This window comes from Stigmatopora argus, chromosome 1 (genome assembly GCF_051989625.1).
Source record: "Stigmatopora argus isolate UIUO_Sarg chromosome 1, RoL_Sarg_1.0, whole genome shotgun sequence".
In the NCBI taxonomy this organism is placed as follows: Eukaryota; Metazoa; Chordata; class Actinopteri; order Syngnathiformes; family Syngnathidae; genus Stigmatopora; species Stigmatopora argus.
This window is the reverse complement of record NC_135387.1, coordinates 14247713-14266773: the sequence shown is the minus strand read 5'-3', so window position 1 is coordinate 14266773 and position 19061 is coordinate 14247713. Positions and strand designations below refer to the sequence as shown.

The following is a 19061-nucleotide window of genomic DNA, read 5'->3' as shown; positions in this document are numbered from 1 at the left end:
ATGAGAATGGTGTCGATATTCTAATATTGGTACCTGGTATAATTTTAGCTATTCTATAGTTCATCTAAAAGACATTTGATAAGGTTCTTCTAGACCTGTATCTGGCTTGTTAGAACTGAACATGATCTTGACTGTTAGTGCTAAATTGTAATCAAGGGATTGTCCAAAAGGTGTTGTTTGAATAAACATTAAAGTTAATAGTATGGGGATATTAGGAAAAGGAATTTAATGCCTCATGGGAAAAAAGAATTAAAGGTGCAGCGTTGGTCCTATTTTGTCCATAAAGACTACTTTTGATATATTCCAGTTGACAATGCTCCTGCATTAAAACAAAACCCTTTGTCACAAAAGAGGCCAGACCTTGTGGATTAGCACGTTGCGATGCTGCTCCTGGGAGAGCGACAAGCACATTGTTCGTAAGAGTATTTAAATCAGCCTGGTCTGAAGAAGATTCAATTTCTTATCACTTATTTATGAAATCATTTGATCTGGTGGTCTGGGTGTGAACATCATTTCACTGTGATAGTGTATGTGTTTCTCAGGGTAAGCATTGCATTGTCATGTTAATGCACAAGACCACTCTGAATAAATTACATTTAATTAATTCCTTTTGCGGATACAGCGTTGTGCGTCAGTGTTATTGTAACGCACAGCTGATCTGCACAAACTAAGCAATTTTTGTGTTGGTGTGTGCTTGGCGAGTCTCTCTCTCTGTCATCTCAGATTTTGTGACTGCATTGCAGCCTGTGCCTGTTCCAAGGAGATTGGTTTCCATGGCAACTTCATGCAGTTCATGACTGGGATGAATGTGTATGTGTTGGGTGTGCATGTCATCTTTGTGACTCAGTTACATCAAGAGCACTGCTTTATACATTGAGGTCATCAATATCATAGATTCAAAGGTGTCCTTTCTCTTCAGATAGAAACCTTTGTGAGGTCTTTGTCTTTGCTCAAAAACATGCCATAACACACTTTACATAAATGTATTAAAGAAAAAGTGATGACCTCAATTTTTATTTATAATTTTTACTAAGGATATGCTTTATAATGGTGTCCTTTTGAGTTTTCCTATCACACTAAGGACCATTCTAAAGCACAATATCGATATGGCACAATATGATAAATTTTTAATTACTAGGTGAAAACACTTAACTTTTAAATTAATATTAAACTGCGCTGCCATAAATGTTAGAAGTGTCAAGTAGTACTGCAACCTGAACCTATCTAGTGTGAATAAAATCAACAAAGTAGACACATACTGATACATATTTCTGCTCAAATGTAAAGATATCTAATCATCTATTAGTAATTGTGACAAGAGATCTTGACTTAAGTCTGTGTATTAGCTGAGCATGAAATCATTAATAAAAGATTATTATCTGTCATAAAGTGGATTGCAGGAACAGGTCTTTTTATAGTGATACAAATTGATGTTAAAGTCAAAAGCCTTTATATTGTCATTATACAACAGCTGGTATAATGAAATTAGTGGTGCTACTCCACAAAGTGCGTATTTCTTTTTTTGATTGAAACACGCACTTTAAAATGCTAATAGAAAGTTTGAAATTGTTTTGGCAATATCTTTTGTCATATCATACAGCACAGTCATGTGTGAGTAGTCACAACATAGTAAGTAGTGAAGACAAAAACCTGACTTCAATTTTAGTTTTGTCATAAAAAAAAAAAATCTAACACTGCAAAATGTTTCACCCCCCAACTTGTCCCACTGTGAATTATTTTTCTTTAATCCCTTCATTGCAGACATTTGGATTTTATCAGGATCAATAAACATCAATCAGCAATTATAGTACTTTGAAACAGCTTGGCGGAAATCATAAATTACCAACATAATCATTCAAATAGTAATTCATGTTAAAAGGAGTTTTTTTTTTAGTAGGGCTCACAATATGTTGCTTTCCAGGGCACCTTCCCAGCGAATGTAAACTTGGTTCTGGTATTGCGTCCTACTACACTTCTGCAGCGGGCACTGTCAGACTTCCTATTCAAGTTCAACAAGGATGAATTCAAAATGAAGGTTTGTCTTTTCTCCCTGTAATTGGGTCAGTTTACATGTTGTGCTTAACAATCAGGAATAGCCGCCCGGCCCATCCCTACTCGCGCCAATCTGCTACGTTCCTTTGCAGGTGGTCATGCTGAGCTCGGTGACCGAGCTCCATGCCTATATCGACCCAGGACAACTAACCACAGAATTGGGGGGCACTCAAGAGTACTGCAATGAAAGCTGGATTTCACACCGCACTGTATGCGCTTGCTTAAAAATCTCAGGATGACATTTTTCTTGAAACACACCTTTTTGGGTCATCTTAATCGTATTCATATTTTTGTCTTTCCAATGCAGGCAATCGAAGCGTTCGCTCTCATGGTGAAGACAACAGCTCACACCCTGCAGGCCTTTGGCACTGAGCTTGCAGAGACAGAAATGCCCAACGATGCTGAGGTCACCACCAGCTTGTTGCAATCGCATTCTCTCAAAAAAGACAAAATGAAGGTCTGTTTCCCCATTTTTTTTTTTCATGGGAGTGTTACTCTAGCCAGATCTATTTTATATTTCGCTCTATTTCTGGATCAATGGGAACTGATTTACTATGATCTATTTCGAGTTTTTTAAGTGACCAAGTTGTTTTGGGCTTTTGTTTATTCATTTTCTTATAAATCCTCTTTTGTTGTTTCAAAAATTTATTATATTGCACTGGCAAATCAAGAAAAAAATCCAACAGTCAAAAGGCCATTTTAGCCAAAAATAAATCAATAGAAGAATGTTGACCCAAAGGAAATTTATCTTCATCAGGAGGGTCAAAATCATCTTTGTCACTGGCCGACCGTCTGCTAACTAGGGCTGCCACAATTAATCGACTTATTGATGGCTGACCGAGCATCAAATTAATCAACAACAATTTTCATAGTTGATGACTCAATTAGAGAAACTATTAATCAATGAAACATTTAATGTATATACACTTCTCTAGCACTTAAAGATATTAAACAATAAAACAAATAAAATAACTAACATTCATCAAAAATACCAAGAAACAATAGTAAAAAAATAAATAAACAGGAGAATGATGGGAAAAGTTAGCTATTAGGTTAGCTAACCCTAACCCCTGAATAGATGGGTCTTGAGTTTGGTTTTGATGATTATACACATTCTCATGTCATAAAATCTGTATTTTGCAGGAGGACCTACAGGTATCGCAATCTCAAGGCGCACGCCTATTGGACTGCATTAATGAACCGTTTCAGAATGACACGGAGTACCACATGACCCATGATGAGCTGGAAAACCTAGCCACTGTACAGCGGTAAGAGGGACTTGACTTTGTTTTTAACTTGTTCATTTTAATGTTTGCCTGCATTTTTTGACTCCTCTCTCTGTCAGACTGCTGGGTCAATTGGATGAGACTGAGACGGCGTTTGATGACTTTTGGGAACGCCACCGCTCCAAGCTAGAGCAGTGCTTGCAGCTTCGCCATTTTGAGCAGCACTTCCGTGAAGTAAGTGTAGAAAATTCTAGCCTTCGTTTGGTGCAAAAAAATTTCTCAGTCTAAAAAACCAACCTTGATTTGTCGTGGCTCACAGGTACGCTCCAAACTTGATTCCACGTCGGAGCGGTTATGCGGTTTCTCGGAGGTCAGTGTCAACCCTGCCCATGCCGAGCACGTCCTTCGAGAGCTCAGCAGTCACGAGGAAAAGGCCTGCGTAAGTATGTTTTTTGAAAAGTGCCTAAGGAAAACCTGAAAGATGCAAACACACTTTCTGCAATTCCAACAGGAGGTTTTGGACTACGCCCTTTCACTTGCCAGTGAAGGCGACCGGCTGATCGAAAGCGCTCATTATGCCGATGACTCCATTCGGCCGAAATGCTGCGAGCTCAGAGCAGTGTGTGAGGAGATCAGCTCCACGCTGAGAGACAAGAAGAACCTCCTTCTAAGAACAATGGAGCTTCACCACACCTTGGAGAAGGTACCCACTCTCCGTGGCCTACAACCTGCTTCTACTGTGAGAAAGTCTTAGAGCACTTAATAGATTTGTTTGATCAGGCTTCCCGTTGGTGCGAAGAAGGAATTTATCTTTTGGCGAGCCAGCCAGTGGACCGATGTCAGTCTCAAGATGGAGCCGAGGCTGCGCTCAAAGAATTGGAACGATACCTGGACACAGCACCTCTTCACACCCTCGTTGACTGCAGCGCCATCTACTGCCAGTATGAGGCGGTGCTCACTACCCAGCTCAGGGTCAGCCAGACTGACATGTTTTATTTATCTGTCTGGCTTTTTTTTTTTTAAAATTTCATTAACATTTTGATGTGTGTTTTCATCAGGATCAAGTAGAGCAGATTTTCCAGAAGCAAAGCTCTATCCAGGAGATGTTTGAGAAGAGACGTGTTAGCCTGAAAAAACTTGCCGCCAAGCAAACACGACCAGTTCAGCCAGTGGCTCCGAGACCGGAAGTCAAGTCCCCATTGTCATCGCCCAGTACGTTTTGCATCGAAATCACTCAATTCAATTTGTACATTAAACTCGCTGACACAATAAAATGTTTGATCTGTTTGTCAGACCAACAGAGAAAAGAGAGAAGATACTCGGCAGATAATGCCCCGAGCAGAAAGGTAAATTTTGCCCTCTTAAGATCGATTGTGACACATTTGAAACTTTTGGAGCTCCTTTAAAAAAAGTGTACGTGTCCAGGTGGAGTCTCCCGTACCCAACGGCAACACCAGACACGCATCCCTTTCCGAGGAAGACGAAAACCTGGCCGTGCTTCGACGGTGAGGAACTTTAACGACTTTTTGACCATGTCTTTGGAGATGGTTGGCATGAAAAACCATCTCGTTTGTGTGTGTTTTTTCTAGTCACGTGATGAATGAACTGCTTGAGACCGAACGAGCCTACGTTGAGGAGCTTTTGTGTGTTTTAGAGGTGATTGACTTTGCGGTCCGGTCTGTTCTTGGGCTGTTTATCATTTACACGATCACTATTCGATTAACTGGGGTTGTGTTACTGCAGGGTTATGCGGCTGAGATGGAAAATCCCTCCCTGGCTCATCTCATGCCCAGTACGCTGCTGAGTAAGAAAGACATTCTGTTTGGAAACATGTCCGAAATCTATCAGTTTCATAAAAGGTATTCTTCTCCTCCTAGGATAACTGCCGGCTGTTATGAATTTCCCTTAAGCATCTTAAATGTGATTGAATTTAATTTGCAGGACATTTCTGAAGGAACTGGAGGCTTACACTAACTGCCCTGAACTTGTGGGCCGCTGCTTTTTAGAAAGGGTAAGCACTTTTTGATCCAAGAGCAGGTTGAAGGGGCAAATATCTAATATTGAAGATTTGTCTTCTTTTCTCAGATGAAGGACCTACAGATCTACGAGGCTTACTGCCAGAATAAACCTCGCTCTGAGAGTTTATGGCGACAGTGTTCGGATTGTGCCTTCTTTCAGGTTCTTTGAATATTAATTGAAATCCAAGCATGATACTGTGATTCTTGTGGTGTGCGGTATCTTATCTGCCATCACAAAGACAATGAGAGTTCTGTATTTATCCCATTGATGGCAATAATCAATTTGAATATATGCATAATGCAAAAGATTTATTTTTTATTTTTTACATAGATCTTGTATTAGAGTTTTAACGATAATCAAACAATCAGTGCTGTACTAATATGCCAATTCACCGGGGGTTTGGCGGGCATCAGGAGTGTCAGAAAAAGTTGGAACATAAACTAGGATTGGACTCCTACCTACTTAAACCTGTCCAGAGAATTACCAAGTACCAGCTGCTGCTAAAGGTGAGCTGCATTCACGTGGCATGCCGGCATAGAGTTGGCGTGTGAGGCAAAAAAAACTAACTAGCTATGCTTCCCATTGCTTTTTGTAGGAGATGTTAAAGTACAGTAAAGGTTGTGATGGCTGTGATGATCTCCAGGAAGCTCTCTCCTCCATTTTGGGCATCCTGAAGGCGCTCAACGACTCCATGCATCTCATCGCTATCACAGGATACGAGGTCCAATTGTGTTTTGTTGTTGTTGCAGCTTGCACTATTTGGTCTTAAAATTCTTAGAATCCATGTTTCTTCTTTCAGGGCAACCTCTCCGATCTTGGTCGTTTACTAATGCAAGGCTCCTTCAGCGTGTGGACAGAGCACAAGAAGGGACATGCCAAGGTGAAGGACTTTGCCAGGTTCAAGCCCATGCAGAGGCATCTGTTCCTACATGAGAAGGCACTGCTCTTTTGCAAGAAGAGGGAGGAGAATGGCGAGGGATACGAAAAAGCTCCATCGTACAGCTTTAAACATTCTCTCAATGTGAGGCACTACCACGCTCAGTGCAGCATGTTCCATGGTTCAGTGCCAATGCTCACAGTCTTTGCTTTTCACCACCAGATGAGTGCAGTGGGAATTACAGAGAATGCAAAAGGAGACAATAAGAAGTTTGAGGTTTGGTGCAATTCAAGAGAAGAGGTCTTCATTGTCCAGGTAAGCTTCAATTTCAGATCATGTACATCATATTCATAATGTGCACTCACTTAAAGACTGAGATGGGCATTTATTTTTTATTTTTAGTAAAGACGAGACAACATCACAGTGTAGAATAAAACAGCATACAGTTAGACAGAACGGCAAGAAATAGCAGTCTAATGAACAGACAGTTTTCTGATTGTTATTGTACTTTCCAGCACTCAGAATTAGGGATGTCCCGATATTGACTTTTTGATTCCCGATGCAATCCGATTCGACTCAAGATATGTTTTGCCGAACCAATGCCCATACATTTAGAACAATAAGAATGATAATGTAACCAGAAAATGATGAATCACTTGTATTCAAGTCAAGGGTTTTCGGTCATGGTAGAACGGGCTCTTGCCGCCATCTGGCGGACAAACACTGGTATTACATTGATAACGGCCACAGTGGGAGATATTTCAGCGGCGCAGGGCACATTTTCAAGTGCTTTATTTATTTTAAGACATTAATAAATAATTTCCTTATAATTTTCTCTCATTTTTGTTTGTTTCCTCACATTTAATTGAAAATTGGGACACTGACCAATTTTAAAGGGTTAAGTCGGTAGTTGTGTGAGGACCGTGGAACGAATGAGAGAATTTACATATAAAGTACACCTACTTACGAAATTTTCAAGTTACGAAAAACCTCTTGGAACCAATTAATTTCGTAAGTAGAGGTACAACTGTATGTTGTTTATTTTTTTTTAAATTGTTACTTCAAATGCCTTTAAACCACTTTAGGCCTTTTATTATTATTCCTCAGGAAACCAGAATCAAAATTCCTTTGCCTAAACCACTCTTAAATAAATATAAGTATTATTTTTGTTTAGGCTCCAACACCTGAGATCAAAACATCATGGGTGACTGAGATTCGAAAAGTTCTCACCCAACAGCTCAAAGCTTGCAGAGGTAAACACTTGACTCGGAGCAAATGCCAGTGCATTTGTAACCATTTGGCACAAACATCTGCAGATGCCAGCCAAAATAAGAGCTGTGACTCCCCAAACAACTCCACCAACAGCCCCGTCTCCCTCAGGTCAGTGGCTCTGCACCACAATGTTTAACCGCCACATTATGGTGATGACTTTATTTTACCGTGTTAACACAGTCCGTTCCGGAGTAATAGTCAGAAGAACCCTAAAAAAACAGAGGAAAAGAAAGTGGAGTCGAACCTCGTGCCTGAAAACAGCGCTTCACTTTCCAAACCCAAAGGTGAATACTCTTTAAGGGCTTTTTTTCAAAAATGCTTGAAGCTCTCTCACTGATATGAAATCCTGCTTTTCTACATCATCTCATCTACATCATCTTTTTTTTGGGCACTTACTTTGTTCTTTTGTGATTGGCGCCTACTCTTCTCGTTTCCCACATATCAATTCATTGCTTCCAGATGAGACGGTGACAAGTCCGAGCGCGGACAGGTCCTCAGTGGGTAAAAAGCGTTTTACTTTGCAGGGTTTCAGCAATCTCAAGAGTCCCAAAGGTAACGTTATTATACCTTGAATTGCATTTTTTCAATGGACGCGCTGTAGTTATTTTAATCATTCTCTTTAAAAAGATGTACATCTGTGCTTACTTTAATTTCACAAAGCTTTAACTCAAGCACATAAGAGTAATACGAAATTTGAATAGACGAATAGATCTGATGAACAACCATTGCATTAAATAAAAAGTACTTTTACACTTGCGATCTATTCTATGGTACTCAATCGATAGAGGTGTAAAAGTTTGACCCCTTTGGAATATTAATTCTGCCATCCTGCCTTGCTCATATGGACACAATCTACGAGCGCTCCTGGTGCAGAATTATATCGTTTTTGGGCAAAATGACAAAGACATTTTGATTCTTGTCTTCTCTCTCACACTCCTTCTCCCCCTTTCTAAACTCCACTTGCCTGCGTGGCCAGGCTCGGGCCTAAGCCCAGAGCACAGTGCCAAGCGTCACTTGGTCAAGAGTGACACGACTCCGTTTGGGTTCAAAGGTATAATGTTGTTTTATAAGTCAACAGGATGTTGGTCTTCCATTTTGTCATCTGTATTTTCATGATTTAAACATCAGAGTGCCGTCTCGTCTTATGCATTATCATCATCTTATGTTTTTTGACCCAGTCCTTGGATGTGCCAATGCTAATCTGTCTATTATCCACAGGTAGTAACCATCATCATCCTGTCATGAGATTTTTGTTTTTTTGTTGGTTTTTGTGGGGTTTCCCTCCCTTCTCAAGTGAGAACTTCTGCTAAATGTTGCTGGCTCTTTGTTCTTGTCCAGCCTCTCACGTCACTCTGAGCAAAGTCAAATGGACCAGCACCTCTAGTCTCTTACAGAGAAAGCGGCGAGGTACAGAGAAACCATTGTGGCCTATTGCTGTGAACTGCTGTGCTTGTTTGAGTTTGCTCGGTGAAATGTGGGCCAGATTCAGGCCTCTGATGTGGATCATATTTTGGGCTCTTGATCCAAAAGGCTAGCCCAGGCCTTCTGGCAAAAGCTCAACACACATCGTGTCCATCAGTGCCATTCAATCACTGTTTTTAAGTTGTCTTTTATATCATAAATCAAACTTCCCCTGCTCATGTCTTCTAGGCTGGACCAAAGTGTCGCTCTCGGTGGATGCCTCTGAGGAGAATGATGGTTACTCCAGTGGCGAGGAGCCGTTGAATTCTGACACTGAAGATGATGTCGGACAGAAGCTGGTGAGAGTTGCAAACATGTTTGGCCGACAGGAGAACCTTTCATGTTGAACACAATCCATCTCGGAATGCTTGTTGACCTGATTTGTATGGTGTCATTTTAGAAACCATTAGTAGTCTTGTTTTGGCTGACAAATACCTCAAAACTTAGACACAGCATTTTCGTTGTGTGTCGTCATCTGTTAACTGGCAAGCATCTTGTGGTGTTTTACTCACCCAAGACATGTTAAGCTCGTTATTCGTGACATCATCATGAAAAAAAAAAAGTCTTCAACAAAATATTCCGTTCTTGCAAACGTAGACAAACAATGGTACTTTTTTTAAAAAAGCAGAACTCAAAATTTTAGGCGGGTTTTGATGTAAAACTTGCAAATACAAGTAGCAAAGTTTTAACTCGGTAGCATTTATGTTAAGTAAGCAGAACTTAAAGTAGGCAAAACGTAAAAAGTAACCTGGACATATGTTCAAGTACATGTATAGATTACTATATGTACATATATCAAGTTAACCCAGGTGTGATTTAGACTGGGGCCTACTGATTGACAGCATAGTCAACTAAGCTACAGTCTGGCTGAGTACATTTTTGCCGGCGTGAGGCTGGTGCCTAGTTTACACAACTTACAATTTCAAACAAGCACAACTGAACATTTCATTTGACGATAACCTTGACCGTTTACTAACATTAAAACAGAACACTAGTAAGGCTGTTGATCTTTTTCCTTATCTTAATTTTTGTGGTCAATGTAAAAGCAGTTCAATTTTAAAGGAACTCTGATTTGTCCTTCACTGGCAATGGCAGACAAGCTCAATAAGCTTCTGGGGCATGCTCAAAACTGGTTTGGCTTTAAGATTCCAGGGAAGTACACGGTGGTAGCAGACTCCGAGAAGGCGGGACCTCAGGAGCTGTCAGTCAAGAGTGGAGATGTGGTGCAGCTCATCAGAGAGGAAGACGAGGGACAATGGTAAACATCTTCTTATGTTGGCATAGTAACACCGATTTGTCGCGCTTTTGCAACAAATGAATCCCTGTGCAGGTTTGTGAAGAACCTTCGCAGTAACAAGGAAGGCTGGATGGCACAGGCAAACCTACTGACCTTGATTTCTGAGTCCAGATCATCTCAATCACTCAGCAGCTCAGGTCGGGTTTAGTCATCTCTAAAAATGTCATTTTATGAAGTTTTTCTTTTAGTCTCGAGAGCTGATGTAAGCTTTCATTTGTCCTGCAGATGACAGTGTCTCTGGAAACGTTAGCACGTCCTCCAGTTGCAGTGAGACCTACACCAGCTTCTCAGACATCAAACCCTAACCTTTCATCACTGATCTTCACCAGTGTTTTAACTGAGTGTGATATGCTATTTACAGTCTGTGTTCAATTATGTAGCAAATGTGGACACATCTCAAGAATGTCTGCGCAATATTTGTAGCGTACTGCTGGCAGTGAGTCACGGGGAATGGAATTCTCCTGAGAAAACCCTGCGGAGGCGGCACTGGTGTCCCATATTGACAAACACGGGTGAAAATTGCCATGGGGTTGCAACTAGAATATCATTTAAAGGGAGTCAAGAGTCTGCAAAAACTTGGATCCTAAAAGGTGTCTGATAGTTGTAGCTGCACCGATCAATAAGGAATGTAACAATGCTGGAATCACCGGCGCCATCTGGTGCTCAAACCCCATCTCTAACTTTAAGAAAGCAATCAGAGAGGATGTGGACCTTTGTTCTTGTTTGCGAGAGCGTGCTGGGCTCACCTCTCAGCTGCTCCGGATTATCCTCCGAGGCGGCACGGGGCTGGCAGGTGTGACTGCATTCCTGCCCCGCACGGACTAAAGTCTACATTCTTATAGATACTAACATCTAACTATGCTCTCCGGAATGAATCGTACGTGCTTTTGTCACAGACCCAAACATCGGATTGAAGCGTAATCACAGAATTGTTCCAAATTCGGCTTAACTATGGTTGGTTAGCACTTGGGCACCAAAATAGGCTTTGTCCCAGCCCAACGCAGGCATGTGACAGTAGTCACTTACCTTCAAGCCATTAAACCTAGACCGGCTAAGCCCGTTTGTTCTTGACAACCACAGCCTTCTTCTTTTACTAAAGCCCTGCCACATTGCCGATTTGACAGGCGCAAATATTACATGATTTTGTGATTGAATACACAGCAGGAATGGCCCTTAAATAATAGTCCAATGATGATGAAGCTCACTCTCAGTGAGAATCATAGGAAAGGAATTGTCAACAATTAATGTTTACTTTTTTTTTTCTTTCTAAAGACAACCTGTTTTTCAACACTCATTTTCTATGCTCACAAGGTTGGGTTATATGTGTGGCACATAAATACAGTGTTGCTCACTCGTGCAGTAAAATCAGCCCTGCCCGTTTATTGCTGAGAAATGAGTGTACGTACTCTAGAAAAAAAGATTTGTGAGAATTCTGCGTGGCATTCATTGGTGTATCAACGTAATGTTGCTGTTTTCCTCAAGAACCTCTAAAGTCCAATATAATTGTCTAGCACAGAATGCATGTCAACCCTATGAAGGGGGACGTTCTTGTCTTAAAAATAGGAACACAGGAAATCTCAAATTATGGCGCGTACTGTCTGTTGGTCATTGTAATACAGAAATGTTACTCCTGTCTGTACAGTATTCAGTCGATTACCTCACATCTAATTTTCTAAAGTTTGAAAATATTGTTTTTTTCCTGAGTCCCCACCCGAGAAAACATTTTACCAGTCATTGTTGTAAATTTGAAGTGTTTATTTTCTGCCCTCATATGAAAGCTGACACAGGCATGAATGCTGTAATGTTTGATCACAATTCACAAAATTATTTGTACTGTAAACATGCAGGCGGGAGAGATTTTGTTTATATTTTGTACTTTCTTTTTACACAGCACATTGCAGCAACCGCAATCTTTATTTTCCTACTGTACATGTACTGATTATTGCATTGATATAAAACTAATATCTGTATATTTGTATATATGTAATTCTTTATTGTATGTAAAATCAGAAGCAGCTTTAATAAAGTCGGATGGTTTCCTCTATATAGTCCATTTATTTTATTTGATGAGGAAGAAAACACTGCATAACAATTTGATGTTGCTATCTTCCGTAGCCTTTATTTCATTTTTTTTTTAAACAAGGCTGAATGGTATATACCCTGAACTGTTAATTTAAAAAAACATCCCATAAAAACCTGGAATGCTCATATGTATTCATATTTTAATATATTTTGGGAATAAATACAATTATATATTTTATTATAAATTGTTTCAAAGAGGTGGGCTAGCGTTCAGATTTAACCAGTCTAAAAAGATTGGACGTCTATCACCGACAATGGCAGCCCACGTTTTTAAATGAGTTCCCAATGAAACGACACACTACATACGTGAGATGGCGTGAACAAGACCTACCGCGGCTGTAAAGCTAAGTTGCCATGCGAACAACAACCAGAAGTGACGTAAAAACACCACGAAAATAAATGATATTCTAGTGTTGTTTTATAGCTACAAACAAATCATCTCTATTAATAATTAAGTATGTTACTAATCATTGTTATGTTGTTGCCCAATGTGTAGATATGGAAGTGGATTAGGGCAAGGACCTAAAGCCATCGTCTCGCTTTAAACCAAACCGGAAGTCGTTCAGTTTGTCAATGCTAGCTCGACAAAAGGCTGGAACGTAACCAGATGGAATTCTGCACTGCCTTCCTAACAGATTCCTCACAATTTCAATTGTTTCGCACACTTTTTAGCACGCGGCCCAGTGGACTAACGACCCTGGCGTGACAAGTGAACTTGATTTGGGAGGCTGTGACGCGGGACAGAAGCGCAGTAGACGCTCAACAATTCCGATTCTTCTAACTGTAAGTATCTTTCCTCGGATAGCGGCTCGTAATCGCAACTGGCATGTTTTATTGCCCTTGGTTGTCTTGTTTAACGTCACTCGGGGGTCCATGTGTGATTTTCCACAGCTTTTTGCAACCGGGTGATTAGCATCGGAAATCCGTCTGACAAAAAGCGACTTGCAAAGGGGAGAGGGGTGTAGTCTCGTCAAATCACGTTTTCTAACACTCGACGTGCGCGGCCTTTACTTCCAAACTGTCTCCTAAACCTATTGACACGCAGTCGGCAAATTGATTGACGACCTGATTAATTGATGTGCGATGGTCATTTTGTTTATTCTCTTCTTGCTATTATACTTTGGACGTCAGGTGGCAAGGCTAACCGCCACGGCAACTAAGCTACGTCCGGTCTTTTTCAAAACAAAACCCGGAAGTGTGATTTTTGACGGAATGTTCACCTGACAATCACGGGATCAAATGAAAGAAATCTCAAGGGAGACCCTTCGCCAGCGGTATCAAAGGCACTTATGCGAACTGTATAATGTCCTTTAATACTACGATACTGATTCTGTTACATTGATCTTTATGTGTACATGCCCAGTGAATGAGCATTTTTAGTTCCTCAGTGCCGTGACTTTGTGCCTTGTTAAATAACCACAATGAAAGAGAGTGTATCCTCACAGGGGGACACCCTGAATTGATTGCCAGCCAATCACAGGACACAATGAGACGAATAAAGCTTCACTCACACTCATATCTAGGGACAATTTAGAGCAGGGGTGTCCAACTCTGGTCCTCAAGGGTCCTTATCCAGTCTGTTTTACGTATGCATACCTTTCAATTTATACGTTTTCCCGTGTTGAATGTTTTTTGATCATTTCAAATTGTGTACGCCGTATAACAACTTTTGCACAGGATTTTTTGTAAAACCGATCTTCTTTTACCCATTTTGCTCTAATCCAGATCGTCTTGGTCACTGGTGGCAGACGAAAACGCCATTGTCGACTGCTAATACAGTCGTACCTCTACTTACGTAATTAATTGGTTCCAGAAGTTTTTCGTAACTTGAAAATGTTGTAAGTAGAGCAGTACATTATATGTAAATTCTCTAATTCGTTCCACAGTCCTCACACAACTACCAACTAAACCCTTTAAAATTGGTCAAAGTGTCCAAATTTTGTATGAAAGATGTGAGAAACACAAAAATGAGAGAAAATTATTCAAAAAATATATTTATTAATGTCTTAAAATCCTAAAAAGCATGCTGTCACATCTTAACCAGCCGGGCACTTTGATGCTATCCTTGTCAGTGTAACTATCCCCTAATATTATGACCTCATCTGTGAAAGCAGAAGTATAGCACGTTGCTCAGTTGGCCCTGGAATTCTGGAATTTGTCTCTCAGGTGCTAAAGGAATGCGCCCATCGTCCCTATGACAACCTGCGAACAGAGGCTTGAGTTAACTTCGGCTGATATCTTGTTTTGCTGACATTGCTCTTCTTTGTTGGGCAAGCGGAAGTAGTTGAAGTGGTTTAAAGAGTGAAAGGTTGGGACTCAAATTATATCATGGAAATTGGGACTGGCTAACTAGGTTGTGGAAATTTTCTGGGAAATCACTTGTTTTCACCACAACATCAGACCTGAATTAATGTGTGTGAAACTTTTGAACGCAGTTCGATTGGTATTCACGTATTTGATGTTCGCTTGGGTGAGGTTTCTGAAGTTTATCTTAATGCTATACACAGCATCTATAGGCCAGCATAAGTTTGGATACCAATGAAGAATATCGCAGGGGATTTTGGCACAATTCAATTCAGTTTTGTTGTCACTGTATTGTAAGCGTGACTCCTCAAGCTTTCCGGCAATATAAAATATCATGCTAATTTGTTTTGGCAAAAGCAAGTGGGTGCCTTTTTAAAATTTAATTTTGACAAGGGACTGTTGTCTTTACTGAGGGTCTTGACCTGACGCTTTACAAAAAGCAACCAATAGTGGGCAAGTGATAAAAAAGAGAATTACACTTAAAATCTGCCTAGATAAAGGCCATACTATCTTAATTGGAGATTAGCATCCCCATTGGGTGTCTTAAAAGTGCAATCCGTTGATTGCAGTCAGGTGGATTTGTTTCAAAAGAAATCTCATTGGTTAGACAGTTAGTGCAGAAGCAGTTGAAACAAAAACCTGCACCTACTGCAGCCCTTTGTGGAATAATTTGGACACCCCTACTTTAACCCATTAAAATGTAACGTACACACGCTGCATTTATTCTTATTGGCATTTTGTATACTTTCTTTTATGCTCTTAATGTGCCAGTTTTATTTTTTTATTTTTTATTTTTAGATTTAAATGTATCTAAAAATGCACAATCGGTTCACACCCGCACAATCCCAAATAAGCAAGAACTTTTTTGTGGGAACTACTATACAATAGTAAATTAGGCGTTTCTGTTTCATACGCCCTCATGTGGCCAAAACGGTTATACCAGATTTTAATTGCATTATTGTTTGGTTTTATAAAGTACTTCAATATTATGGAATTAAAATCTGACCTTATAATACACAAAATGTGTATCCTCTTTTTTTCCAGTTGAACAGAACAAATACTGTTTATATTAACCTCAGTTTGGGAAAATTATTTGAGTTGCGACTGCTATGAGCATTGTCACACGAAATTAACTTGTATGTTAAGGTACCTTTGTGCTGCGTATAGCAAATGAAAAGCAAATTGGGGGAGAACCTGATCTTGAACTGAAGTCTTGTGCTGTTTCACTTTCCAGGACTTGAGGCGAGTGTGTGAACATCATGCCTCTGTTTGGTAAATCCCACAAGACTCCGGTGGAGATCGTCAAGACCCTCAAGGAGAACTTGGCTGTGCTGATTAAACAGGAGAAGAAGACTGAAAAGGTTGGTACGAGAAAATGCGAATCGGTTCCCCCAGCACGCCTATATGTCGCCCAAGTTCAAATTCCAACTCAACTCTGTCCTGCAGGCCTCTGAGGAAGTGTCAAAATGTCTCGTGTCCATGAAGGAGATCCTATATGGGAGCAATGATAAGGAACCAAACACGGAGACAGTGGCCCAATTGGCCCAGGAGCTCTACACTAGCGGGCTGCTGATCACAATGGTGGAGAACCTGCAGGTCATTGATTTTGAGGTAAGGAAGACTGCAGTGACCAGACAATGGAGCACTACCAACACGCTCCGTTGAGTCCCGTTTGACGCCTGTGCTTCCAGGGCAAGAAGGATGTGTGTCAGATCTTCAACAACATCTTGAGGAGGCAAATTGGAACCAGGAGCCCCACTGTAGAGTACTTTTGTTCTCATCAAGAAGTTCTCTTCATTCTGTTGAATGGGTGAGTCTGTCTGACACGCACGCAGTCACACTTTAATTCTTTCATGCACAAGTTCAGATATTTATTTATTTTTTCATGTTCCTTCATTTGCGCCTCCCCGGTCAAAATGGATTGGAAGTCTAGCGCTGTCCATGGCACGGAAACATGGTCATTTCTGTGTGTAGTTCTGATTCTATTCATTTTTATTTGGTTTTATTACAAAAAAAACAATAATGAAAAGGTAATTTAATAATAGATTAATAATGGATTTTTAAATTTTGCTTCTTAAATATGTTTGTGTCAAAAAAAAAAAAAACTAAAGTTACCAAGGTGTATGCATTTGTTTATTTCTGTTTTCTGTGTTTAGCTATCTGGATTTAATGTGACTATTTTTTTAAGCTTTTTAAAAATAAAAAAAATGATGTAAAGCTCTTTGAAATTACCTTGTGTTGTATTGTGCTGTACAAATATATTTGCCAAAAATGGTCACTTGCTCTATGAAAGGTGTCAACTACAGAGTAGTTGTCCACTGCAGCAAGCACGGTCCCTGGAAGGGTTAACGGGCTGCAGTTAATCCAACTCACTTTGCTTTCAAAGGTACGAGGCACCCCAGGTGGCACTCAACTGCGGGATCATGCTGCGGGAGTGCATCCGCCACGAGCCGCTTGCCAAGGTGGTTCTGTATTCGGATCATTTCCACAGTTTCTTCACCTACGTGGAAATGTCCACCTTCGACATCGCCTCTGATGCCTTTGCCACATTCAAGGTACTTCGGGCCTTCAACGGCCAACTTTCGCCTGTGCGTTGTTGTGCGTTAAGCGGTTGTTTTTATCGTAGGATCTCCTGACGAGGCATAAAGTGCTTGTTGCGGAGTATCTCGAACAAAACTATGATGCGGTAAGTGACCCCCGCCCAACCCGCACAGATCCATTTGCTAGAGAATGTTTCGGAGCTAAACGTTCAAGGCGTGTGTCACTTTAGGTATTTGCAGACTACGAGAAGCTTCTGCACTCGGAGAACTACGTGACCAAGAGGCAGTCGCTCAAGGTTTGTGCTCTTGCAAGTTAGCGGTCGTAACCGCTCCCAATCGTCACTCTTCCGCAGCTTTTAGGCGAGCTCCTGCTGGACCGACACAACTTCACGGTGATGACGCGCTACATCAGCAAGCCGGAGAATCTCAAGATGATGATGAACCTGCTAAGGGACAAGAGTGCCAACATCCAATTTGAGGCTTTCCACGTCTTCAAGGTACGATTTGAGACGTTACATGTTGAGTGTTTAATAGTTAAGCGTGTCTGTTGCCGTCCTCAGGTGTTTGTGGCCAACCCCAACAAGACCCAGCCCATCGTTGACATCCTCCTGAAGAACCAGAGCAAGTTGATCGACTTCCTGAGCAACTTCCACAAGGACCGCACGGACGACGAGCAGTTCAACGATGAGAAAACCTACCTAATTAAACAGATAAGGGATCTTAAAAAACCAGCCGAGAATTCTGGCCCTCCGTCCACTAATACAACTCTGTACCAATAGCAACATGTAGGGAAAAAATAACTATTTAAAAAATATATATTTGTATTTTCTCTTTGGCCTCACTAAAAATGTGTGCAAGAATAGTTCTCAATCACCTTACCGTTTATCTTTTTATTTTTTAAATCTCCAGTATGTGCCACGACTCACTTGGTTGGTAGCATCTAATTGGCTGAGTGGGCGTCCGTAGCAGTTCGATGGCGCTGAAGCACGATCATGCCAGCCCTCCCAGTTAAAATGTACTTGATGTATATAGCTGTCATTGACAGTGAATGAGTTAAAAATGCTGCTGATGAGCCTGCGCTTGCTGTGCTCACTTTTTGGCTTTTATTTTGTTGATAAGTCAGCACCGAAACTTAAACTTGGTCTAATAAACACCAAGTAAATAAAACAAAATACACAGCAACTTAAAAAAAATAAGCACCATTGTCAACGCACAACAAATGTTGCCAACTGTGATTACTCTTGATTTCCAAATCAAAAGCCTTTTAATTGGGCTAGCATTGATTCTTTTCGTGGCACTTGTTAGAACTTTCTATTATATTTTAAATAGTTCTTTTAAAGAGTCTCGGGGTGAATCACTGTATTCATGCTGTTCTGTGTTCTTTTGTACAAGATAACGTGACAAGCTCTCTTTCCTGTGTTGGTCTGTTTCAGATGTTGAGTGGAAGATTCAAAAGTGCCATTTTAGTTTGCAGTGTTTTTATTTTCTCCCAATTTTCCAATCGTTTTTGTTCTGTTTTTAAATGGGAAGCTTAGTTTTCAAAGCAATTGGCTATGGACTGGATATTTGATGTGAGTTGTTCGCATACATGTGCAGAATTCCGCTAAAAACTCACATCTGGGCTCTATTTTAATTACAAAGTGCAGCGGCAAGTGTGAAAGACACATGAAAAGCAGTGTACAAAATTAAGCATGAAATGATTGCAAAAATTGCAACAAACAACACTACAGCTCGAATGGAATTTAGTTTATTTCCTAGTGCATCTTTCACCAAGTCCTGTCCACATTCTGAATAAAGTAGTTTGCTTTTTACATCTAGGAAAAAAAAGCAGCTTCAATGTGTATTATACTGAAAATGAATAAAAGGATGGAAATGCTGCAATTTTGTCTCTTATCAGCATTTGTCTGGAACCATGACTGGACGTTTGGTCG

General features: G+C 40.5%; 2 protein-coding genes across 9 annotated transcripts in view; both read left to right on the top strand.

Moving 5' to 3' along the window:
- The window catches only part of mcf2la (mcf.2 cell line derived transforming sequence-like a), a 31590-nt gene extending 19342 nt beyond the window's left edge, over nt 1–12248 (top strand). For 4 of the 7 annotated variants that reach the window (XM_077600117.1, XM_077600106.1, XM_077600149.1 and 1 more), the window contains 27 exons: nt 1922–2035; nt 2145–2261; nt 2360–2509; nt 3196–3320; nt 3398–3512; nt 3598–3717; nt 3790–3981; nt 4059–4250; nt 4337–4490; nt 4572–4624; nt 4704–4783; nt 4868–4934; nt 5022–5137; nt 5220–5289; nt 5364–5456; nt 5711–5803; nt 5893–6018; nt 6097–6318; nt 6397–6489; nt 7349–7554; nt 7627–7730; nt 7906–7998; nt 8423–8497; nt 9097–9206; nt 10053–10165; nt 10238–10341; nt 10430–12248. In XM_077600117.1, coding sequence (XP_077456243.1) covers nt 1922–2035; nt 2145–2261; nt 2360–2509; nt 3196–3320; nt 3398–3512; nt 3598–3717; nt 3790–3981; nt 4059–4250; nt 4337–4490; nt 4572–4624; nt 4704–4783; nt 4868–4934; nt 5022–5137; nt 5220–5289; nt 5364–5456; nt 5711–5803; nt 5893–6018; nt 6097–6318; nt 6397–6489; nt 7349–7554; nt 7627–7730; nt 7906–7998; nt 8423–8497; nt 9097–9206; nt 10053–10165; nt 10238–10341; nt 10430–10509 — 3177 coding nt within the window. In that variant the 3' untranslated portion in view covers nt 10510–12248. Of the gene's footprint in view, nt 1–1921; nt 2036–2144; nt 2262–2359; nt 2510–3195; nt 3321–3397; nt 3513–3597; nt 3718–3789; nt 3982–4058; nt 4251–4336; nt 4491–4571; nt 4625–4703; nt 4784–4867; nt 4935–5021; nt 5138–5219; nt 5290–5363; nt 5457–5710; nt 5804–5892; nt 6019–6096; nt 6319–6396; nt 6490–7348; nt 7555–7626; nt 7731–7905; nt 7999–8422; nt 8498–8784; nt 8854–9096; nt 9207–10052; nt 10166–10237; nt 10342–10429 lie in introns of all 7 variants that reach the window. The other 3 variants (XM_077600159.1, XM_077600122.1, XM_077600130.1) reach the window with 3 other exon arrangements.
- Nucleotides 12249–12824: 576 nt separating this feature from the next.
- cab39l (calcium binding protein 39-like) lies at nt 12825–19011 on the top strand. Of its 2 annotated transcripts, none has more exons than XM_077600056.1 (9): nt 12825–13069; nt 15825–15951; nt 16037–16201; nt 16282–16400; nt 16977–17145; nt 17217–17276; nt 17361–17426; nt 17484–17627; nt 17691–19011. In XM_077600056.1, the coding sequence occupies exons 2-9, from the start codon at nt 15850–15852 to the stop codon at nt 17907–17909; spliced, it is 1044 nt and encodes a 347-aa protein (XP_077456182.1). In that variant the 5' UTR covers nt 12825–13069; nt 15825–15849; the 3' UTR covers nt 17910–19011. The 2 variants fall into 2 exon arrangements, with proteins under 2 accessions (XP_077456182.1, XP_077456189.1); XM_077600063.1 differs by lacking the exon at nt 12825–13069 and adding an exon at nt 13825–13872.
- Nucleotides 19012–19061: the final 50 nt, after the last annotated feature.